Source organism: Mustela nigripes, chromosome 18 (genome assembly GCF_022355385.1).
Source record: "Mustela nigripes isolate SB6536 chromosome 18, MUSNIG.SB6536, whole genome shotgun sequence".
Taxonomy (NCBI): Eukaryota; Metazoa; Chordata; class Mammalia; order Carnivora; family Mustelidae; genus Mustela; species Mustela nigripes.
This window is the reverse complement of record NC_081574.1, coordinates 21,195,053-21,221,186: the sequence shown is the minus strand read 5'-3', so window position 1 is coordinate 21,221,186 and position 26,134 is coordinate 21,195,053. Positions and strand designations below refer to the sequence as shown.

The 26,134-nt window shown below is 35.4% G+C and overlaps 1 protein-coding gene across 3 annotated transcripts in view; it reads right to left on the bottom strand.

Annotated features, from left to right (window-relative positions):
* The window catches only part of TUSC3 (tumor suppressor candidate 3), a 261,179-nt gene that overhangs the window by 128,100 nt on the left and 106,945 nt on the right, over window positions 1–26,134 (bottom strand). For all 3 annotated transcript variants that reach the window (XM_059384047.1, XM_059384049.1, XM_059384048.1), the window contains exon 3: window positions 1,077–1,194. In XM_059384047.1, the coding sequence (XP_059240030.1) occupies window positions 1,077–1,194 (118 nt within the window). The remainder of the gene's footprint in view (window positions 1–1,076; window positions 1,195–26,134) is intronic.

Below are 26,134 nucleotides of genomic sequence, written 5' to 3'. Positions count from 1 at the left end.
TTATGTGTGGAATGAAGATCACATTATTTTTCTCACTGGATCATTGTAAAACCAAATGAAGAATATACATTAAGTACTTCGAAGTGCTTGGATCATGAGCACTTCATGTTAGCAGTGATGACGACATGACCATGACAGAATCGATGACAACCAACATCCTTATGCTGCAATTCATTGTCTTGCTCTACAGAGAAGACTGTGTAAATGAGAATGCGTTAGTCTGCTCAGGTTACTAAAACAGAATACCACAGACTGGGTGGCTTAAAGTATAGAAATTTGTTTTCTCACAGTCTGGAAGCTAAAGTCCAAGATCAAGATGCCAGCAGAATTGGTCTCTGATGAGACCTCTTTTACTAATTTGCAGATGGCCGTCTTCTTGCAGTGTCCTTACATGGCCTTTTCTCTGTGCACATACTTCCCTGCTATCTTCTGCTTCTTATCCTTGTAAGTTAAGTCTATTGTATCAGGGTCCCATTCTATGATCTCATTTAACCTTAATTATCTCCTTAGAGGCCCTTTCTCCAAATACAGTCACTTCTATGTTATGGCTTCAACATATGAGTTCGGGAGGCACAATTCAGTTCCATAACAGAGAATACTTTCAAATAAATACTTATTACTTTACATGTAAAATTCTCCTTATCTGTCACATTGGAAGAGGTGAGGGTTAAGTAAACATTACATTGAATTTCTATAAAATTCCATAAATTTATGCAAAATGTCACCTAAACCCAGTATAGTTAAATGTCAAAATAAGGGTAATGCATGTAAACTACCATTATACGCTTGAAAAAACATATTTCCTCTATAATGGAAAAGTCGGAATGTGTTTACCATACTAATAGCAAAAACTGTGCAATGATAAAGATAACATTGGCTAAAATTATTTTAATCACATTACAGAATTTATTAAAACTATGTGTTGTAGTTATTAACTTATTCGATGAATTGTATTTTTATTTGACCAACAATAAGTTATCTACCATGACCAACCCTATTAAATATATTAGCAAAATAAGATATATATATATATATATATATCCAAATATATTAGCAAAATAAAATAACTCTTTTACCTGTTGGAAAACATCTGTCCCCTCATCATAGTCCACCATACTGAAGAAGAGTTTGTTGCAAAAGGCAGACGAGTAGCGCCAGGAGTTAGCCAGTATTTGATATTCTTCATTAGCTTGCCTGATGGGGAGAACGGGGCAGAGTTAAGACATATCAGCAGTCCAGGGTTAACAAAGCTGTTAATGAAACAGGTAATTCTAACACCAGCATTGGCTAATCTGGCTACTTTCTGTACAGACTGCAAGCCCTGATCTTATGTTTTCACATAGTTGTAACAAAAGATTCTATCACATGTAAAAATTATTTAGATTCATATTTAGTTGTTCATAAAGCTTTACTGCACCCCAGCCGCACTGATCTATTTGCATTGCTAAAACTGCTACTGTACTATGTACAGGCAGAGTTGAACGGTGGCAATGGAAAATGTGTGGGCCAAAAGTCTGGCATGGCCCTTTAAATAATCAACAACTCTAACTCCAGGGTTTGTGGCATCCCCTAAACCTATAACTTAAATCTTCAGATGATTTTTAGTAAAGGACATAAAGCAATTTTTAAGAGTATGGGCAATTCAGTTTAACGGAGAACAAAAATAATAGGCATTTTTAAAACTGTAAATGCGTTATTTGGCATCTTTATTATATTTCATTTATCTAAAAGTGCATTTACATTCAAGGTTACTAAAGTAGTAAGTAAAAATTGCCTTCGTAGCTAAACCACATGCCACAAATAAGCCCTCCTCTATGAACATTATTCACTCCTATTTTGATTTTCTATTGGATATTTTATTGATTTTCCAAATTATAAATCTTTATTTCTTTATTGCCAGTAGCGTTGGAGTAGAAACAGATATATGGCATTGCTAGAAGGATGTTAAGTACAGTTATAGAAACAAGAGGCAACAGGTAATCATTAAAACGTGTTTTTATAAAGTGTGTTACCTCCATATAACTGAGAAAGGAGTTTATTTCCTCCCTTGCCCAAAATGGAAGATATAAAAATGTATAACCTCATAATAACACAAAGACTTGGAGTAGAGTCAGCAGCAGATAAGAGATTTCAAGAAATACCTGGAAAACAGAAAGCTAGCGGAGAAGTTTTGAGGGCGAAAGTACAATCACAAAGGGAGATTACAGTGCAGCTAAGAGTTGGGAAAGATGCTGGATTAAGAGGCAGCAGAGTCTGGAGATAAGAAATGGGAGTTCAGAGATCATAATTAAATTTCTTTATATGGAATAGAAGATCCAACCACCTGCACCACTCCCAAACAATTCCTATGTTAGTCTTTCATAGGACGTTACTTCCTATGTTAGCTAAATGACTGGATTATTAAAAAAAAAAAAAACTTATGTGATTGAAGAAAACACAACATGATTTAAAAACGGCACGGATTGCATGGAGCACTGGGTGTGATGCAAAAATAATGAATACTGTTATACTGAAAATAAATAAAAAATAAACTAAAAAAATAAATAAATAAAAATTAAAAAAATAAAAACAAAACAAAACAAAACCCAAACAACAATAACAAACAAACAAACAAACAAAAAAAAAAACGAAAAAAGGAGAAAATCCCAAACAAAACCACCTTCAGAAGAAACATACGTTAAAGTAGTTCAAAAACATTAAAAAGAAACTTTAATATACTCAGAAAAAGTGAGAGGAACTTGTCAAGAACTGCGCAGAGGATGAGATTTTATCTTACACGGAAGCTAACAACCTACCCTGTGACTGTTTCATGGAAGCTGGCAGAAAAGATGAGACTGCTGGGTCGCTGACAAAGGACTTCATTACCTCATGTTCATTCACATCAGTTACCCCTGCCCCCAAGTCTCACGGATGACACAAGGGGTCCTTCATGAATGCCAGCACACACAGTTAACTGGGTTCCAAGAGGGGAACACCGAGTTTGAGGGACTTACTGTTTCTATATAATAAGTGAGATCAAGCCTGTGCTTTGTTCAGTGGGGGACGTTACTTCATTCCTTAAGGCACATTCGCCCATTGCACATACGCCCTTGAGAAACTGCCCAGGTAAAGAGCAGTCAGGCCTCTGCCTTCTTGGCAAAACAAGTAAGAACATGCAGGGATGCTCAGGGCCCATGACAGCCTGCTTCTTCCAACAGTAATTCACAACATCATAGAAAAAATGAACAAAGAAAGTAAAAGCACTTAAAATTTAAAATATGTTTGTTGAAATTAAATACCAATATTAGAAGATAGTGTTAAATAAAATTTACAGAATAAAAAAGACACAGGTGGAATATACTGGAAAAAAAGAGGGAGAAAGGGACTTACAGATATAATCCAAAAATTCCAGCTTCCAGAGAAGACCCAGAAATACAAGAGAGAATAGAGGAAATATTTCTGGAAACATAATACAATGAAAGGAGACTAAGTCTTCAAATTACAATTATTACCCAGATTCTAAGTAAGAAAAACAAGAAAAGACCCAATACCAGACATATTGTAATATTTCAGATTATTATAGATAAAAAGAATGTCAGAGGAAAAAATATGTAACAATGACAATGAGCTTGGGATTGGACAGGTAATTACCAGCACTGGATATTGGCAGATAACTGAACAATTCCTTCAGAGTTTTAGAGCATGTTATTTTCAATGTATAAGTCTGTATCAAGCCCAACAATTAAGTTTGAAATCAACATATTCTCAGAAATGTAAGGAATATGAAATTACCTTGGGATTTAACAGAAAGAAAGGTAATTTTGAATGAGAAAAATGAGAAAACTTAGGAGTATGATAGAAATGCTATAAGAAAGGGAAAAGGCAACTAGAATTATGGTTAAGGAAGGCAGGATAGAAGATGTGTAAGAAAACTGTGATCCAACTAAGAAGTTATAAAGTACAAATTAGAACAGAAATCTAATTGGACTTTAAGATAAGAATATTCCAAGCAATTACAAGAATCAGTAAAAGTTGGAAGATACTAAGACCATATTATGTAAGACATATTTGGTCCAGGAAATACATAAAAAAAAAGAATATTTAAGATCTAAATTAAAATGTATCATAACATTGGGGCATCAGTCGTTAAGCATCTGCCTTCAGCTCAAGTCACGGTACCAGGATCCTGGGACGGAGCCCTGCGTCAAGCTCCTTGCTGAGCGTGAAGCCTATTTCTCCCTCTCCCACTTCCCCTGGTTGGGTTCCCTCCCTCACTGTGTCTCTGTCAAATAAATAAATAAAATCTTTTTTTAAAAAATGTATCATAATTTTGGTTAATTGGAAATGAGAAAGGTTCATTATTTTGAACAGTACGGAATGTAAATGCTATCAACCCTTGACACCGTAAAAGTATAATTAACAGGGTCTGGGAGGCCAAAGAGGGGAAGAGGTGAGAAGAAAGTGTGTGCTTACTAATCTTCATGTGACCAGTTAGGGAATAAGAGAAGTGATCTACAGGTAATGGACAAGAAATAGAAGGATGCTATTTATTGTTACAATAATAAAAGAACTAGGAAGCTATACAAATAAGGAGAGCTGAATTAAACACTTACCTATCATAGAAAGAAACGTGAAGATCAAGTCTGCTTTATGAAATATTGTTATAAGAATAACATTTAGAAATATGAAGAAAAAAAGTCACCAGAGGAAGAAAATCCAAAGGAATAATATGATTGCCTATGGCCAAGTATACACATAGAGGAGTGTGAAGGCTAAGGAGTGTAGTTGTTCATTTTAGACTTTTTGTTTTCTTATTAACAAGGAGCACATAATATTGCTGTGATTAATATATATATATTTAAAAGGATAAAATACAAACAGGGCTATAATCTGAGGTTATTTAGCATAAAGACCCTAAGGGCATCATTTTATCGGACCACAGTACAAAAACAGATCATTGGAAGGATCTGCTCAATACTGCATTGTGTCTGATCACAATCTTTTAAAGCTTTGGTGGTTCAGTAAGATTTAATTTACTATAATTCACTGAAAAACTATTCACAGAGCACTTAATGGCAATAACTGAGCTAATTTCTAAGGTTTCCGCTCTCATGTAGTTAATATTTTAGTGGAGACATATAATAAACAACCAAATAAGTAATTAAAATCTATAAAATATATAATAACATAAACTGAGAAAATAAATGGTATTACAGAAAATAATGGAGGATCTATGGAGATGGACTGTCAAGAATTAGGTTTTTCAGAGAAAATGACTCTAAAGCTCAAATCCCGAAGATGAGAAAAACACACCACCAAAACAAGCTAGAGAATAAACATTTCAGGTAGCAGGAAAAGCAAGCACAAAGGCCTAAGGAGGGAAAGAGCTTAAGATGCTGGTAAAATGAAGCTGTGACATCAATGAGAACATGCTCTCTGTTTATTAGAGGAACAAACAGAGAATACAGAGCTTTTGCTCCCCCTCATCTGTTAAAACAGTGCCTCATTGCAACAATAAAAATAGTAAAGACCAGCGTAAGTCCTAAAATCTGATTTGCTTTTTGTTTTATGGAATATAATATTACTGGTAAATATTCAACATTGATTTTTGAAGAAGCCCTTTGCACAGTGAATTGGCACCAACAATTAAGTAGGTCTGAACATCTCTGCACACTAATAAACCTCAAGAGAACAATGCTAAGTTTCAAAAAAAAAAATCATTAAACAGGTAACATGACAATTAAAGAACATTTTAACTTCAAAAAATTGAAACTAAGGGAAACAGCAAATCGGCAAAAACTGGCATTCTTGTGACAATAATATTCTACGAAATTAAAATGTTTCATTCCAAAAAATATGCAAGAAGAAAATAATCAAATTTTAGTATTCAAAATCTGTGTACAGTATCTTCTAGAATGATGTAGCACAGCAATAATGTTGAATTTCTTTCCCTCATAATGCTGTAACTAGACCAGGCCTACTACAGTCTACCAAGTATTCATTCTCGCAGGCATTACTTCACTCCACAAATACGCAGTATGGCCACCAAAAATTAAAAAGGAGCAAGGGCTCTGATCTTAAGGAGAATAGAGTCCAGTGAGCATTTCAAATAATCATAAGTCCTCTGAAGAAAATAAAATAAGAAAATGTACAAAGAGTATTGAGGAGTCAAAGAGGATGAATTGATTTTGCCTTCAGACTAATTATTCCATATCACCCCACTTTTTCAGCTAAAGTTCCCAAATAGCAATTGTAGATTCTATCCTGTGTTCCAAAGCTGGAGTTTCCCATTGCCTGTGTAAAAGAAGGCAAGATCATTTGTACACCAGCCACAACTTAGATCTATGACCAATGCTATATGACCGTATCACACTTAAAGGCTCTCTGTTTTATGACGTCCCCTGTTCATTCTTGGAGTTTAAATCCTTTGCTTAGAATGTCTTCCCTCTTTGAAAAGTTTGCTCAAAAACTTCCTCTCCTTCAGAAGTCACTTCAAATCTCTATATCTAAAATATTTGCTAAAGCAACTGCCTGAAATAGAACTTCTCAGCTAATGTATATTACTATTTATTTTATCCATATATCTGGTCCATTTATGCAGGTTGTACTTATCTGCTGACTATTCAATGGATAGGACCTAGTACAGAATAGGCACTTAACTAAGGTTTGATGATGGCAATAATAATATAGTTTCCTAAAAAGTCAATATAGCATATATACCCTAAAACTAAATATCACAACATTAGAAATTCTGAATTCTGTAAGGACTAAAAGCCCACTGAGTCAGATGTACATTTTAGGTTAATGTCTTGTATATTACAGGTTACTGTCTCTTTTAAGGTCAATTTACTTTACTCTACTGGTTGTCTTGGGAAGAAAAGAAAGAAATATTTTAAATCTATTTACGATCCCAAATACATGCTATTTGCCAAAGGAATAGTAGGCACAACTTGAAAGGTTATAACGACTAAATCGTCAATCTAACATCATCTAATATAATGACTAAATCATTTAACATCTAACATCATCTAAAACCTCATCTAACATAATCCATAATGTCAATTTCATAGGCAAATATGGAACCCAGATCTTAAGCATCAATGATGTTTTTTCAGCATTTTAGTATGTGCTACAATAATAAAGAATTATAATCACTACCTTTAAGAGGCTTCTAAGAAAAATGAATAGAAATGCACTAAAGGTCCATTTATATGAAAATTTTTTGATACAATATTGTAAATGTATTTTCTCATCCTTGTAATTTCAATAACATTTTCTTTTCTCTAGCTTTATTATAAGAATATAGTATATAATACATATTATATATAAAATACTTGCTAATCAATTGTTTATGTTATATTTAAAGCTTCCTGTCAACAGTAGGCTATAAGTAAGTTTTGGGGGAGTCAAAGTTATACACTGGGAGTCTGGGTGGCTAATTGGTTAAGAATCTACCTTCGGCTCAGGTCATGATCCCAGAGTTCTGGGGATCAAGTTCCACATTGGACTCCCTGCTCTGCAGGGAGCCTGCTTCTCCTTCTGCCTCTATCTCTCTTTCTGTGTCTCTCATGAATAAATAAATTAAAAAAAATTTTTTTTAAGTTATATACAGATTTTCGAATGCATACAGGGATCAGTACCCCAACCCCTGCATTGTTTAAAGATCAAATGTCTATTTTTAAAAAATGCAGATTCTAAGTATGATATATATAGCATGTAGAGGAGAATGAGAGCACAGTGGACTGGAGTAGTTGGACAAAGTGTGAATGTGAAAATATGCAGAAAAGAATGGGAGGACTAAAATTATCAAGAAGGGTAGAACGAGAAGCAGTATAAAGTAAGATAAAGATAAAGATTAAGATATAAAGAGTAACAGAGGCAGTATAAACAAAGACCACCCAGTCTGAAATGTGTATTATAGATTTTAAAAAATAGAATATAGGCTTCATGTTAGAAAATAAAGGGAAATAAAGTTAGAAAATAAGAGGAGACTGGAAGCTCTCTTCCAATAGAAATATAAATAGGATCTTGACTTTACTCTCCCAACAGTGAACAACTATAACTGTTCTGAAAAAAGTGAATTGTACAAAATACTAATTTAAAAGTAGTATCTGGAAAGAGTGTGTACTATATATTGGAGGCGGAGAAAATAAATGTTTGAAAAACACTTAGAAATGTTACTATACTGGTCTATATGAGGATAAATACGTGTGTGTGTGTGGTTATTAAATCAGTATATAAATGCAGTTACGACCTATGTCTTACATATTTTCCTTTGATATCTAAAGCACCAAAGCAATCAAAACATTTTCTAGACAGGTTGCTTCTACTTAAGAATATATCTAGGTGGGGTGGTGCCTGGGTAGCTCAGTCAGTTAAGCATCTGCCTTAGGCTCAGTCATAATCCCAGGATCTGGGATGAAGCGCCAGCCAGGAGGCCCACTCAACAGGGAGTCCGCTTCTCCCTCTTCCTCTGGCCCTACCCCCAACCCTCTCACTCTCTCTCAAATGAATAAATAAAAAAATTTTTGAAAAAAGTTTATTTCTGGGGGCACCTGGGTGGCTCAGTGGGTTGAGCCTCTGCCTTCGGCTCAGGTCATGATCCCGGGGCCCTGGGATAGAGCCCCGCACTGGGCTCTCTGCTCAGCAAGGGGCCTTCTTCCCCCTCTCTCTCTGCCTGCCTCTCTGCCTACTTGTGATCTCTCTGTCAAATAAATAAATAAAATCTTTTTAAAAATCTTTTAAAAAAGTATATTTCTAGCTGGAATAGAGAATTTTGGTAAAGCCAAGCAATTACACTTACTTAACACAAATATAATACTTAGAGAAAATACAATACTGACAACATAAATGTGGGTTTTGATGTTGTTGAGCGCAGTTCGATAGCAATAGCATCAAGGAACAGATCTCTTTGTCATTAAATAATTCAAAGAGACTGAAAAACATGTATTTCAATGTTAATGATACCTATTCAAAGTAAAAAGAACTCCTTAGAAGGAATATGCCCCATACTATAAAACCAGTTCTCTTAACTCCTTTATCTCTTAATTCCAACTTCTCAATGCTTAACAGGTAAATAGAGGAATCCTAACTAATGAGAAAGAAAGTAACTGGATTCTTCCATATGTCTATGATGCCTTAGACTAACAAGCAAGTAATATATCCCTAGTACTTATTAGCACACCTCAGACCTCACTGCCATCTGAAATTTAAAGTCGAAAACCACAAATGCTATAAGCATTTAACTGTTACCTAAAAAAATATATTTTGTTTCGGTAATTTAGAGGAATATTAGAGGACTACTTTTATGAGTTTAAAGGACATTGTAAATTGTTCTAATATATTCATATGTAGCCTGTAGAGGGCAGTCAAGTTGCATCAAAGCATCCAGAAGGGCTTAGGCAATAACTTCAGGGCATGCTTCTGTTAAATCTGTTATATTAAATCTTCTCAGTTTTTTTATTATGGGAACAAGAAAAAACATCACCTAATCCAAATGCTGTAACTTTTTAATATTATAACCCTTTTTAAAAGGTTATATAAAATGAAAAGGGATTATTAACCCATCTGTAGCTGAAGATATTTAATATATTTCTCATGATGAATGTTTAACTTTAATCTTTAAGGTCGTTGAAGGGATTTTTTTCAAGAAATATGGTTTTTCACTTTAATGTTCATCAAACTTCCTATACGGTAATGAATTTTTACCAAAATTTCAATGTATGCCTTTTGGAGTCATATAGTTACGATATATATATATATATATATATATATATATGTATATAAATATATATTACAAAGTTATTCCAGAGTATTTCTTCATAAAACTCCTAATCAATCAACTTCTATAGATAATGGTATGTGGAGAGAGATCCGATGTGAGTGGAATGCCTATTACTTAGGGTTCTGGTACTCTGAAAACAAACTGGTAAACAGCACAATATACAAACATTTTAACAGAGTGATTTTCCTCTGGTCATGCTATACATTCCCAGAACCCTACTAAATATACTGAAATACATTCAATAAACCCAAAGCCTCTAAAGTGTTGAGATATCAACAATTCAATACTGTAACTGACTCCTAGGTAAGATACATTAAAGAGGTCGTGTCCATCATGTTCCATGTTTCCTATACACCTATTTTTTCCCTTTATCAGACCTAAGTAAATTACCTTTCCTTGGGAAACAACTCTAACATGAAATATGAGATTCAAACATGTATCTCAAGGCAAAATTGTGTAAGAACATAAGAGATGCTGAATTGTATATATATGTACAGTTAGCACTCAGTTTATAAGTCGATAGAATTTTTGCTCTCTTTAAAAAATAACATATAAATAAATGCTTAGACATTGTGTCTGAGGAAGACTGACACACCATATAGTAAAGAAACAAACTGATTCATCCATCGTTCACTTAACAAGTTTATACACACACACAAATTTCATGTATTATTGTTGGTATACAGGAAAACAATTAGCTTTTGCATATTTGCCTTGTATCATGTGAACTTACAATAATTCATCATTAGTTCCAAAAGTTTTTTTGATTCTTTCGGGTTCTCTACATAGATAATCATGATGTCTGTAAACAAAGACAGTTTTATGTCTTACTTCCAAATCTGTACACATTTTATTTCCTTCCCTAAGTTTTTATCTGATCTTTATTTATTCTTTCTTTGATGTTCTTCCTTTCTTTATATAAACCCAAGTTTCTGACCTATAATTTTCCTTCTGTATAAAGAACTACTTTTAAAACATTTCTTACAAGGCAGGTCAACTGGCAATGAATCTCAATTTTTGTCAGTTTGAAGAAGTATTTATCCTTCATTTGTGAAACATAATTTCATAGGGTGCAAATGCTAACCTGGCTTTTTTTCCTGCTCTCTCTCAACATTTAATCATTTCATTCCACTCTTCTTGTTCACGTGGTTTCTAAAAAGTCAAATGTAATTCTTGTTCATGTTCTTCTGTAGGTTTCCCCTCCCCAACACTCTGGCTTCTTTCAGGAATTTTTGTTTGTTTTTTAATTTCTAGAATTTGAAGATAATATGCTAAGGTGGTATTTATTTTGCATTTATCCTACTTGGTGTTCTTCGAGCTTTCTCAATCTGCAGTTTGAGATCTGAGATTAATTTGGAGAAATCTCAGTCATTATTATTGCAAATATTTATTCGGTTCTTTTCCTTCTCCTGATTAATCCCATTATACATCAGTACTGAAGTTTTTGTAGTTGTGCCACAGTCCATGGATATTCTGCATTTTTTTTCAGGCTTTGTTCTCTCTGGTTTTTAGTTTTCAAAAAATTCTACTGATATATCCTCTAGCTCAGAGATTCTTCTCTCAGCCATGTTCAGTCTACTACTAAGTCCATCAAAGGCAGTCTTCATTTCTGTTATAGTGTCTTTTATTTCTAGCATTTCTTTTTTCTTCTCTTAGGGTTTTCATCTCTTTGCTTACATTGTCCATCTATTCTTGCAAGCTACTTTATCCATTACAGTTCTTAGCATTTTACTCAGTTGTTTTAAATTTCTGCTCTGGTAATTCCAACATCCCTGCCATATCTGGTTCTGATGCTTTTTTATCTTTGGTTGGTTTTTTTTTCCTTTTTTTAATTTTTTTCATTTTATTTCTTTTCAGTGTTCCAGCATTCATTGTTTATTCACACACCCAGTGCTCCATGCCACCAGGCTCACCCACTCTTAATATGACTTCCAAATAACGTAATACTACTCTCTTTTTTATCCTTTTAGCTAAGTAGTATGTATGTATGTATGTATGTATGTATGTGTATGTATGTATGTGTGTGTGTGTGTGTGTGTATGGCATTTGAATGAATTCTGAAAATCTGGACTTGTGTACTGGCATTGCACTTCATAATATACAAACTTGGAAAAGTCACATGTACTTTGTTTATTTTTCCCTTTGTACCATGACAGTGATTCCTGATGGTCATGAAATTAAAAGCATGAGCTATTAGAACATCTTAAGAAATGGAAGAGGGTTATGCAAATCTCAGTGTGTTCAGCATCTAACTTGAAATACACTGACTGCATTTTCAGATCTCATCTTTAGCTGTTTCCCCTCTTACCCCATACCAGGCCTGAAGTTCTCTTTCATTTCCCTCAATGAACTAGGCTTACATTTGAAGTTGAATTTTTTTTTCCTTGGGTGCTCTTCATTCCCTCCCTCTCTTCAAGGCACACTTGGCACATACATCATATAGACATGTCCAGGGCATGGGAGCAGATATACATGCTTTGTGAATTCCTACTAATCCTGCAGATCTTATTACCTCAGTTATTACTTTGCAAAGTTAAGTCTTTTTTAAAAAATATTTTATTTATTTATTTGAGAAAGAGAGAAAGCAAGCGAGAGAGAGAGCATAAGCCAGGGGGAGAGGCCGTGGGAGTGGGAGAAGCGGACTCCCTTCAAAGCAGGGAGACCGACCACATAGGACTAGATCCCAGGACCATGGGATCATGACAAGAGCCGAAGGCAAACGCTTAGCTGACTGAGCCACCCAGCCTCCCCAATAAGCCTTTTTATTTTAACATCAACATTAACAGATAAGACCAGGGTCTTCTCACAGATCTCTGTGCTTACTATTTGTGCAATAGGTAATTATATAATTTGAAGACCAGGGTCTTCTCACAGATCTCTGTGCTTACTATTTGTGCAATAGGTAATTGTATAATGTGATATTGGTCAGCATTTCAACTAAATTCTGCTATCGATGAGAGGGGCAACTGGGTGAGTTTGTTCACATTACCTCTTTAGCACACAGCACAGACAGTGAACTGATCAATAAATACTGGTTCAAAATATAAATTAAATGTCATGATCAATACAATATTGTATCGCCACAGCAGTATCCAATTCCATGGCAAAAAGCCATAACTTTATAAAGATTCTTTTGACTGCCAGTTCTATTTAAGATTCTCAAGGGAAAAACAAAACAACAAACACTATTCTGCAGATCTGAAAAACAAGAATTTAAATTAAAAAACTAAACTGAATATTAAGTATATAACCTTGTTGTTAATAGTGTTAAGAAACACTTCATAATTATTAAAAGATTGCATGTTGGGGGCCCTCGATACCAACCCAGATTCAGATGCACACAGAAAAGACTCATGGCGAGAAGTCCATAGTCCTATTCATTACAGTGAAAGGTTAAGATTTGTTTCAGTGGAAGAAAGAATACAAAGAAAAATGAGGAAAGGGAAAAGGCACCTGCAACAAATTCTGAAGGAAACTAAATGCAAGTTCTTAAGAGTGAATCCCACTGGAGTCTCATAAGATTCACTTAATTCCTTCAACAGTGAGTTGTGACAATGCATTCAGAGTGCTATCTACCAAAAAAGCTTATTAAAGATTTAGTGTTCAAGATGTGTACTGAGGGCTGGTCCTGTAAATACCCTCTGTCTAGCAGAGACCAAAATTCCAGACTCTCAGAGGGAAAGCAGGTGTTCAATATAAACCAGATTGTTTGTCTAGAGTTTAGGCACAGTGAGACTCTTATCAGTTATGGAATTGTGGGAACATTATTAAAATCCAAGTTCCATACACCAATGAAGAACTAAACTTTTGAGAAAGACATTTCTAAGGACAGTAATCTCGGGTCTGCTATATTACCTTGGTTTTGCACAGGTTCATCGCCTATGCAAAAAAAAAAAAAATAAGGAACAAGTCATGTTGTTCCTTAGATTTTACTCACAAAGACAATGATCTACTACAAAGAACAAATGTGAAGCTGTTCTAATTGACATAGCACTGGACTGTACAAATCTATTCCCATGCGACAAGCCTCCTATGCATCTAAGAAGAATTATTTAGGGACTAAGGTGGGGAACACAATCAATAGTAAGCTATATTTAATATGTTAATGACTAACATAAAAAAATCATGGAAATCAAGAACAAATGCTTAAAAACAACATGTTATCATTTGTGAACACAGAATTTATATATATATTTCTAGCTTTGAAGATAAAGTATACTTTATTTTGAATGCTTGGGAGTAGCTATCAAGACTATAATTGTATCATTTCAGTTATAATCTTCATACATAAAGCTTTCTAAAGGAATAAAATGCTGTTTATAGCCCATTTACTTCCACAATTACATAACAAGAAACTTTTCAATGTGTTTTTTTCCAATACATAAGAGTAATCATTAGTTTCATACAATAAAATCCTACTTAGCCCACAGAAAATGCAAAGCCCTTAATTGTATGTGATCTAGCATTTGGCATGTCACCATCATCATCGTATTTGTATATTCGTTTTTCCTTCAGAGAACTTTCTCACTTGTGCACAGACTCCAAATCTTCCTACTAAGATTAACTCTGACTATAGTCCACTCTTCCTGTCAGATAATAAAAACCAACTAATAGCATCTAAAAATTGCAGTCTAGCAGAAGAGAAAACAAAGCTATTCATCCCTATAAAATAACTAGGATAAAAAAAGAAAACTGGAGAATGTAAATCTATAGAAAGGTGGGGAAATTAACATCTGCAACTTCAGACACCCATGCAAGAACAGGAAGGACAGGAACCACAGAAAGAGGGAAGAGAAATCCATGCAGAGGCAGAATGCCAAGAAAGAAAGAATGAATGAATGAATGAATGAATAAAATAAAAAAATAAAATCACAATGACTGAATTAGGCAATATTGAGACGAGGTCTAAGACTTGATAGATAAGAAAGTGGCTGCTAACCAGTGTAAAAGAAGAAGCTTACAAGTACACAGGAACAAACACAGCAGTCTTAAGAAGGTACCACTTTGTGGGAAATGAGAGGCAACAGAGAAGAGGCAGACAGTCCTTAGAGGCTTGGTGATACAGTGAAAGGGAGAAGCACATTATGAAACATACAGAACCTATGGAAACATGAAATTATTTTAGAATTAGAAGATACTACTGCACAAAAAAAAAAAAAAAAAAAGGAAAAGAGAGAAAAAGAGAAAAAGGTAAAGGAGAAAACTGCTATGTTCACCCTACTCTGTTTTATAAAGAGAAAATGGTTCCTGGATTAACAAATTCAAAAACTAGTATCCTAGGGAGGCCTGGCTGGCTCAGTCAGTAGAGCATGTGACTTCTGACCTTGGGATTGGAGCCCCATGTTGGATGTAGAGATTACTTAAAAATAAAACTTTAAAAAAATTAGTAGGCTACTCAGAAGTCTCACCATCACCTCCATGTATAAATTGTTATTTCTAGTCTAAAAAAGAAAAATATTTTAGAAGCAACAAATAGCCAGTGGCATCCACACAACACTACTATAAAAAGAAAACAAAAGTAAGAAGCATAATTCTTCAACTGATAAAAAAATTTACTTGAAAAAACAACCATGAAGAGGAAAATAAAACACAGTATTCCAACTTATATTAGGCATCATTAAATAAGCATTTGAGGATTAAAAAAATCTCAAACCAGAAATCCAAAAGCTCAAAATAGAAGTGAATAAAAATAGAAAGATGTTACATGAGAGATGAATAAAAACCAATACAAGGAGAAAACAAAGCTAAACAAAGTGGAATCCTTGCAGAAATGAACACTGCATTACTTACTGCTCAAAAACCAGAGTTAACTGAAAATGTAATAAAGGACACTATTGAAAAGAATTTAAAACAGGTGAGAGAACAAAAAATAAAAGTGAAAAGGCAGGACTTAAAAGTTGGACTAAAAAGATCGAAGAGGATGGGGGACACTAATTTTAGGTAAAAGGCTAAGAGTAATCTCGGTGTGCTCCAGGGTCTGTACCTCAGACCCTGGGAGGTAAAGAAAAAAGAGGACATAATCTTTTTCTCTTTAGAACCACTCCTGGAGACTTCCTCACAGTAAAAACACACACCCAGCTGCAGCTCTCCTAAAAAATTCAAGCACCTTTAAATTAACCAAGTGCTGGACCTGCCATCTTCTACCAAAAGGTTCTAACTTCGATTGCCATTCTTAAGCTTGAGGAATTTATGGAAAACATTAATGGCTACTGGACATCCATACAAAATACCAATCAACCTTTCTAGATGTTCCTCTTAGCCCATTCCATGGCTGTTGTCTCCTGGAAGCAGACAGGGATATCATATTAGTAGCATGGGCAAATAAAACAAGTTAGACTATCCTCAGGTAGTCAGGTAGACAGGTAGGCTGTCTAAAATCAGGTACACAATTTAATCATGCAAACTGAGTAGGGAACCCCAAATCTACCAACCAGTCAAAAGACTACACTGGGAGCACTGTCAAGCAGTGCCCCTTAAATGAGGTAGGTCCCACTTCAGAAACCTCAATAACTGTAAACAACACTTCATTGGGGCACAATATATACTCCTTAGGACTGTGCTTCTCTTGTGAAAATCTAATACTATCTTAACATCCCTCAATACCACAGTAAACTGTACCTAAGGATGGGTCGGTCTTAAGAGACCACCTAGTATTTAACGTTTAAGAAGCATATAGCTTAAGCTATAACAATCAGATAAGAAAAAGAAAAGGCATCCAAATCAGTAAGGAAAAAGTAGAGTTGTCACTATCTGAAGATGACATGATGCTATTCATAGAAAGGCTCCACCATAAAGACTCCACAAAAAAACTTAGAATAAATGAATTCAGTAGTGTCCCAGGATGTAAAATTAATACATAGAAATCAGTTCTATTTCTATACCCTAATGAAGTAGTAGGAAGAGAAATTAATAAAACAATTACATTTACAAATTGCACCCAAAAGAATAAAACATCTAGGAATAAACTAAAATGTTAAAAGACCTGTAATCTGAAAACTATAAAAAAACTGATGTAAGAAACTAAAGGCAACACAAACAAATGGCAAGATATTCCATGCTCACGGACTACCCAAAGCATTCTACAGATTCAATGAAATCCCAATCAAAAAGCAACAGCATTTTTCACAGTACTAGAAGAAATAATCCTAAAAATTTGTATGGAGCCACAAAAGACCCCAAAGCACCAAAGCAATCTTGAGAAGGAAGAACAAAGCTAAAAGTAACATAACCTAGATTTCAAAATCTACTACAAAGCTACAGTAATCAAAAATGTATGGGTACTGCCACAAAAACAGACATATAGATCAATGAAAAAGAACAGAGAACGCAAAAATAAACTAACATGTATATGGTCAATTCATCTACAACAAAGGAGTCAAGCATATACAATGGGGAGAAAAACATCTCTACAAAAGAACAAAACTGGACCCACTTTCTTATACCATATATAAAAATAAGCTCAAAATCCTTTAAAGATCTAAATGTAAGACCTTTTATGAAGCTGTAAAATTCCTTGAAGATCACATAGGCAATAATTTCTTGGATATGGGTCTTAGCAAATTTTTTTTTTCATCTGTCTCCTTAGGCAGAGGAAACAAAAGCAAAAAGAAACAACTGGGATCACATCAAAATAAAAAGCTTTGTACAATGAAGGAAATTAATGTAAGGAAATCAACAAAACAATGTAACAAACTGACTAGAAGATACTTACAAATGATATATCTAATAAGGGGTTAATATACAAAATATATATAAAAAAAAACTCATACAACTCAACATCGAGGAGGGCTCCAAAGATGCCAGAGAGTGGGAGACCTAAAGTTCCTCTGGTCCTAGGATTTCAGCTAGATAGCAAACCACTGTGAACACCTGTGTACTCAACGAGAGATCAAAGAAAAGAATAGCAGCAAGACTCTATGCACAGAAAATCAACCACTTCTGGAAAGCAGGACACACAAAGAAGTAAGTCTGAGGCAATATACAGGAAGAGAGACTGCGGGGGCAGGGAACCTCTGTTAACTGGCTACTCACAAGTGATAAAGCGGCAAAGCACAAAATTGGGGCTTTTAGAAGCCTTCTCCCAAGAGGGACATTGCCCCAGTAGCTACATGGGAGGTAGAACCCTTGCTGGAACACTGTGGTCTCAGGACTCCAGGATAACAGAAGGACTGAGGGTGTCTGAATGCAGCAGAGCTCCCAGGTGTTGGAGTGGGGAAGCTGGCCGCAAAGACTGAGCCAAGGAGTGGGCTCTCAGCTCAGGGTTGCCGTAACCAAAATCCACAGCATAGTAGGGCCACAGCACTTCGAGCAGGGACCAAACAAGCAGCAGACAGTTGGAGATACCCTGTCCTCCTCCAGGAGGATTGGTATAGGAGAACACCAAAGGAATCTGCTGGTTTTGGAGACTCCAAACGGGGTCACATGCCAAAGACAGAAATGCTTGGACACAAGACTGGCTGAGAACAGACTGCAGCTAGAGAGCAGGGAGACAGTCAATCACAGGAGTGATTGACTACTTTTCTCTGAGGGCCCACTGAGAAGTGGGGCCCCAAGCTCTTGACTCCTCTGGGCCAGACACTGGGAGGCCGCCATTTTCATTCTCATCCTCTCAAGCTTTATGGAAAGCTTTCAGGGAACAAAAGCTACCAAGAGCAAACCCGAGCAGATTACATAGCCCAACCCCTTGCAAGGGTGGTGCAATTCCACCTCCAGCAAAACCATTTGAGAATCACTGCAACAGGCCCCCTCCCCCAGAAGATCAGCAAGAACATCCAGCCAAGACCAAGTTTACCAATCGAGAACTGCAAATCTCCAGCGCTGGGGTAATATAGCACATAGAATTCATGGCTTTTTCCCCATGGTTCTTTAGTCTTTCAAAGTTAATTTTTAAAATTTTCTTAATTTTTTTTCTATTTCCTTTAAAATTTCTCTTTTTCAACCAACTTAATTCCTTTTTTGAAAACCTTTAATTTTCATTTTTACAGTCATATCCTATCCCTTCATTTTATTTAACTTTATTTTTTTGTATAGATGTTTTTCTTTCTTTAAAATTTTGGGATGTAGATTCTTCTAACAGACCAAGATATACCCTAAATCTAGTGGATGGCTATTCACCTGCCTGATTTTCTCCATTTTTTAAAAAATTGCTTCTTTCTCTTTTCAACCAATTTCTTATCTTATCAATTCCTTATGTAAAATCCTTTTTAATTTTCATTTTTATAGTCATATCCCATTCCTTCATTGTATTTACCCTTATTTTTGTATATATATGTTTCTCTTTCTATAAAAGTTTGGGAGGCAGTTACTTCTAACACACCAAAATACAACCAAAATCTAGTGTGTGGTTCTGTTCTATTCACGAAACCAATCATATTCTTTTTTTGTTGTTGTTGTTTTTTTTGTCCCTCCTACCCTGCCATTATGGGACCCTTCTGATTTGTTACTATGTATTTTTCTGGGGTCGTTGTTACCCTTTTAGCATTTTGTTCCCTCATTCATCTATTCTTCTCTGGACAAAATGGAAAAATGTCAAAATGTACAAATAACAAAATGGAAAAAAATCACCTCGAAAAGAAAAGAAAAAAGAACAGGAGGCACTATCAACTGCCAGGAAGCTAATCAACATGGATACTAGTAAGATGTCAGATCTGGAGTTCTGAATAACTACAGAATAACAATTATAAAGATACTAACTAGGCTTGAAAAATGCATAGATGATATGTGAAAATCCCTTTCTGGATAAATAAAATCTAACCAAGTTGAAATCAAAAAGGCTATTAATGAGGTGCAATAAAAAATGGAGGTTCTAACTGCTAGCAATAATGAGGCAGAAGAAAGTGATATAGAAGACCAAATGATGGAAAATAAAGAAGCTGAGAAAATAAAGAGATAAACAACTACTGGATCACAAGGGAGAATTCAATAGATAAGCAATACTGTAAAGCAAAACAATATTAGAGTAACTAAGATCCCAGAAGGAGAAAGACAGAGAGGGGCAGAAGGTATACTGGAACAAATTATAGCAAAGAACTTCCCTAATTTGGGACAGGCATCAAAATCCAGGAGGCACAGAGACCCCTTCAAAATCAATAAAAATAGATCAATAGCCTGACAACTAATAGTAAAACTTACAGATCTCAGAGACAAAGAGAACATCCTAAAAGCAGCTGAGGACAAGAGGTCTGTAACCTACATTGGTAGAAACATAAAGATTGGCAACACACCTATCCACAGAGACCTGGCAAGCCAGAAAGGACTGGCATGATATATTCAGGGTACTAAAGGATAAAAATATGCAGCCCAGAATATTATATCCAGCTAGGCTGTCACTGAATATAAAAAAGGTAACAAGCCTTCAGGACAAACAGCAACTAAAAGAATTCGTGGTCAACAAACCAGCCCTATAAGAAACACTGAAAGGAATCCTTTAAACAAAGAGAAAGCCTAAAAGTAACATAGCCCAGAAAGGAACAGATACATTACATAGTAACAGTCACATTATAAACAATACAATGGCACTAAATTCATATCTTTTAATAGTTACCCTGAATGTAAATGAGATAAATGCCACAATCAAAAGACACAGTATCAGATAAAAAGACAACACCCAACAATATGCTGTCTGCACTATACTCATTTTAGACCTCCAGACACCTCCAGATTTAAACTGAGGAAGGGAAAACAATTTACCACGCTAATGGACATCAAGAACAAGCTGGGGTAACAATCTTTATATCAAACAAATTAGATTTTAAATCAAAGACTGTAATAAGAGATGAGGAAGGACACTATATCATATTTAAAGGGTCTATTCAAAAATAAGACCTAAAAATTATAAATATTTATGCCTCTAACATGGGAGCAGCCAATTATATAAGCCAATTAATAACAAAATCAAAGAAAAACATTGACAATAATACAATAATAGTAGGGGACTTTAAGGAACTTTGGTTCTTTGGTTGTTTGAAAGAATAAGAGTGATAAACTCCTAGCCAGACTTATCAAAACAAAAGAGAAAGGACCGAAATAAATAAAAGAATTTCATGAATAAAAGAGATAACAACCAGCACAAACAAAACACAGACAATTATAAGAACATATTATGAGCAGCTACAAGCCAACAAACTAGACAATATGAAAAAAACAATCTGTATGCATTCCTAGAGACACATAAACTACCAAAACTGAATCAGGAAGAAATAGAAAACCTGAATAAACCCATACCTAGCAAGGAAATTGAAGCAGTAATAAAAAAATCTCCTAAAAAACAAGAGCCCAGGACCACATGGCTTCCCAGGGGAATTCTATCAAACATTTAAAGAAGAACTAATACCTATTCTCCTGAAACTGTTCCAAAAAAAAAAAAAAATAGAAACAGAAGAAAAACTTCCAAATTCATTTTATGTGGCCAGCATTACTTTGATCCCAAAAGCAGACAAAGACTCCATCAAAAAGGAGAATTATAGACCAATCTCCCTGATGAACATGGACGTAAAACTCCTCACCAAAATCCTAGCTAATAGAATCCAACAGTACATTAAAAGGATTATTTACCATGACCAAGTGGGACTTATTCCTGGGCTGTAAGGTGGTTCAACGTCCACATATCAATCAATGTAAAACAGTACATTAATAATAATACAGTAATAAGAGAAAGAACATGAACCATATAATCCTCTCAATAGATGCAGAAAAAGCATTTGACAAAGTATACATCCGTTCTTGACTAAAACTCTACACAGTGTAGGGATACAGGATAAATACCTCAATATTGTAACAGCCATCCATAGAAAATCCACAACAAGTATCATTCCCAATGGGGAAAAACTGAGTGCTTTTCCCCTAAGGTCAGGAACATGGCAGGGATGTCCACTATCACCACTGCTATTCAACATAGTACTAGAAGCCCTGGACTCAGCAATCAGACAACAAAAAGAAATAGAAGACATCCGAATTGGCAAAGAAGTCAAACTCTCACTCTTGGAGATGATCTATTTTAGGTGTAAAACACAGAAGACTCCACCTCAAAATTTTTACAACTAATACAGCAATTCAAAGTGGCAGGATATAAAACCAATGCCAAGAAATCAGTTACATTTCTATACCCCAACAACAACATAGAAGAAAGAAATTGAGGAGCTGATCCCATTTACAATTGCACCCAAAACCATAAGATACCTAGGAATAAACCAAACCAGAGAGGCAAAGAAACTGTACTCAGAAAACTACAGAATACTCATGAAAGAAACTGAGGAAGACACAAAGAAATAGAAAAACCATTCCATGCTCAGGGATTGGAAGAACAAATATTGTGAAAATGTCTATGCTACCTAGAGCAATCCACACATTTAATGCAATCCCTATAAAAATACCATCAACCTTTTTCACAGAAATGGAACAAATAATCCTAAAATTTGTATGTAACCAGAAAAGACCCCAAATAGCTAAAGGAGTGTTGAAAAAAACCAATGCTGGTAGCATCACAATTACGGACTCCAAGCTCTATTACAAAGCTGTCGTCACCAAGACAGTATGGTACTGGCACAAAAACAGACACACAGATCAACAGAACAGAATAGAGAGCCCAGAAATGGACCCTCAACTCTGCGGTCAACTAATCTTCAACAAAGCAGGGAAGAATGTCCAATGGAAAAAAGTCTCCTCAACAAATGTTGGGAAAATTGGGAAGCCACATGCAGAAGAAAGAAACTGGACCAATTCCTTACACCTTACACAAAAATAGACTCAAAATGGATGAAAGACCTCAGTGTGAGACAGGAATTCATCAAGATCCTTGAGGAGAACACAGGCGGCAATCTCTTTGACCTCAGCCACAGCAAATTCTCCCCAGATACAATTCCAAAGGCAAGGGAAACAGGGCAAAAATGACCTATTGGGACTTCATCAAGATAAAAAGCTTCTGAACAGCAAAGGAAACAGTCTATAAAACCAAAAGACAACAGACAGAATGGGAGAGGATATTTGTTTGCAAATGACATAGCAGATAAAAAACTAGTATCCAAAATCTATAAAGAACTTACCAACTCAACACCCAGAAAACAAAGAATCCAATCAAGAAATGGACAGAAGACATGAACATGCATTTCTGCAAAGAAGACATCCAAATGGCCAACAGACACATGAAAAAGTGCTCAACATCACTCAGCATCAGGGAAGTACAAATCAAAACCACAGTGAGATACCACCTGACACCACTCAGAATGGCTAAAATTAACCATGCAGGAAATGACAGGTGTTGGTGAGGATGTGGAGAAAGGGGAACCCTCCTACAGTATTGGTGGGAGTACAAGCTGGTACAACCACTCTGGAAAACAGTATGGAGGTTCCTCAAAAAGTTGAAAACAGAGCTACCCTACAACTCAGCAATTTGCACTACTGGGTATTTACCCCAAAGATACAAATGTAGTGATCCAAAGGGGCACTTGCACCCCATGTTTATAGAAGCAATGTCCACAATAACCAAACTATGATAAGAGCCCAGATGTCCATCAATAGATAAATGGATAAAGATGATGTGGTGTATATATATACAATGGAATATAATGCAGGTATCAAAAAAAGAAATCTTGCTGTTTGCTACAACATGGTTGGAACTAGACAGTATTATGCCAAGCGAAAGAAGTGAGTCAGAGAGCGACATTTATCACATGATCTCATATGATCTCAATTTGAGAAACAAGCCAGAGGATCAAAGGGGAAGAGAGGGAGACAGACCATATGAGACTCAATCTCAGGGAACAAACTGAGGGTTGCTGGAGTGGAGGTGAATGGGGAGAGATGGGGTGGCTGGGAAATGGGACACTGGGGAGGGTATGTGCTATGGTGAGTGCTATGACTTGTATAAGACTGGTAAATCACAGTCCTGTATCCTGAAACAAGTAATTCATTATATGTTATTAAAATTTAAGAAAAAAAAAATCACCCAGTTAGTAAAAAAGAAAAAAAATAATAGAACAACAGCAGCAAAAAAAAAAAAAAAAAACCCTCAACATCAAGGAAACAAAAACAGTCTAATTAAACAATGGGCAGAGGACTTGAATAGACATTTCTCCAAAGAAGACGTACATATGGCCAAAAGACACAGGGAAACACAAATCCAAATCACATTGGGTATCACCTCACACCAGTCAGAATGGCTAGTACCGAGAAGACAAGAAATAACAAGTGTTGGTGAGACTGTAGAGAAAAGGAAACTTGTGCACTGTTGGTGGGAATGTAAATTTGTGCAAACCACCATAGAAATGGAGGTTCCTCAAAAAATTAAAAAAGTAAAATACCAAATTACCTAGTAATTCCACTTATGAGGATTTATCCAGAAACAGAAAACACCAATTCAGAAGAATATAGGCAGGCTTATGTTCATTGAAGCATTATTTCCAATATCCAAGGTATGAAAACAACATAGTGTCCATTGATAGATGACTGGATTAAAAAGATACAGTATATACACAATGATGTATTACTCAGTCTTAAAAAAGAATAAAATTTTGCCATCCACAACATGGATACACTAGAGATTATACTAAATGAAACAGACAAAGACAATTATCATATGATTTGACTTTCTCATTCTCCCTCTGTCTCTCCCGGTCTCTCTCTGAAGTAAAAAACATCTTAAAAATAAACAAAAGACTAAGTTTCAAACATACATTAAAAAATAAAGTACAGCATAGGGGGCGCCTGGGTGGCTCAGTGGGTTAAGCCACTGCCTTCAGCTCAGGTCATGATCTCAGGGTCCTGGGATCGAGTCCCGCATCGGGCCCTCTGCTCAGCAGGGAGCCTGCTTCCCTCTCTCTCTCTCTCTCTGGCTGCCTCTCCATCTACTTGTGATTTCTCTCTGTCAAATTAATAAATAAAAAATCTTTAAAAAAATAAAATAAAATAAAGTACAGCATAGGGAATACAGTCAATAATAAGGCAGTAACTTTGGTGACAAGTGGTAACAACACTTATGGTCATGTACAGAAATGTCAAATCACTCTGTTACACACCTGAAACAAATTTATGTCACCATACTTCCATTTCAGATTTTTGAAAACTGAAACAAAACAATAAGAAACAAAAGACATTTTGAAGACAAATGCAAAATTTATAAATGGAGAGTATAAGAAGAATAGATCATTGAATTAATGTCAATTCTCTTCAAAGTGATAATGGTCTTCTGATTATGTAAGATAATCCCTTTCTGAAAAGTTGCATACTGCAGTACTCAGTGGTGATATTTTTGTGTCTAAAAATTATAGATATATTTGGTGATATGGGACACATTTTTGACCTGTACTTAATAAAAGAATGAAAGCAAAATATGGCAAAATGGTTAATAAATAGAGAATGTTGGTAAACAGTAGACTGGTATCCTTGTATTACTGTTTCAGCTTTTGTATGTTTGAAATTTAAAAGATGGGGGACTAAAGCTGGGCTTATAAACATGGAAATGGAATTTGGAATATGGAAAACACCAAGAGCTCCAACAATGCTATAATGTCACAGAGAGAGTAAGTGTTCATTGAAAATACTAAAAGAGTTGGGGCTATCCAATCTCAGGAAGAGACACCTAGAACCAAATTTATAAAGTCATATATATATATATGCTTTCACTTAAAAAAAAACAAAACACATTAAACTAGATGAAGCTCAGCAATAACCTGAGATACACTACTCGTGGACTCAAGCAAGCCTGAAACAGTTCTCACTACCCAGGCAAAGAATGTGTGAATATCAAGAGTTTGCCAGTCTTTGTCAAAAATACTCTGTTCAGGTAGCCAAGCATATGAGGAAAACTTAAGAATTAAGTCCATGGAGAAAAACTAAGGAAAAGAGGAAATGATGAAGTTATGGTCCCAAAGCCATTTATAAAGCACTTTAAGTACATCAAGTTTTGTACAAGAGTAATTTTATTTATACATCATTTTCACCTTCTGTGTTCACTTTAGAATCTAATCTCCTAAGCTGTAACCTCACTGTAGTAAAACAAAAGGCTGATGAGCTCTTTTCCACATAGTTTTGGCCAGCCATCTAAATTGCCAGGCCCTGTTTAAGAGATGGCTCCTCTGAATGAAAGCTTTTCATGATCTAATGAGTTTAAGAAATACTTGCTGATGGATCCCTGTCCTATGATTAGTAATCTTAGATGGGATTGCAAAATCAAAATGGAAATTACAGTTCACCGGGTAAAAGCAAAAACAACAACAACAAAAACAAAACCAGGTACACTTAAGGGAAATATTAAACTCTACTAGCTCTGGAGTTCCAAAACTCAGCCCTGACAGGTATTAGCTTTGTGGCTGTAGATAAATTATATAACCTATCAGCTTTGATGTTCTCATCTATAAAACGGGTTTTTTCAGGCCT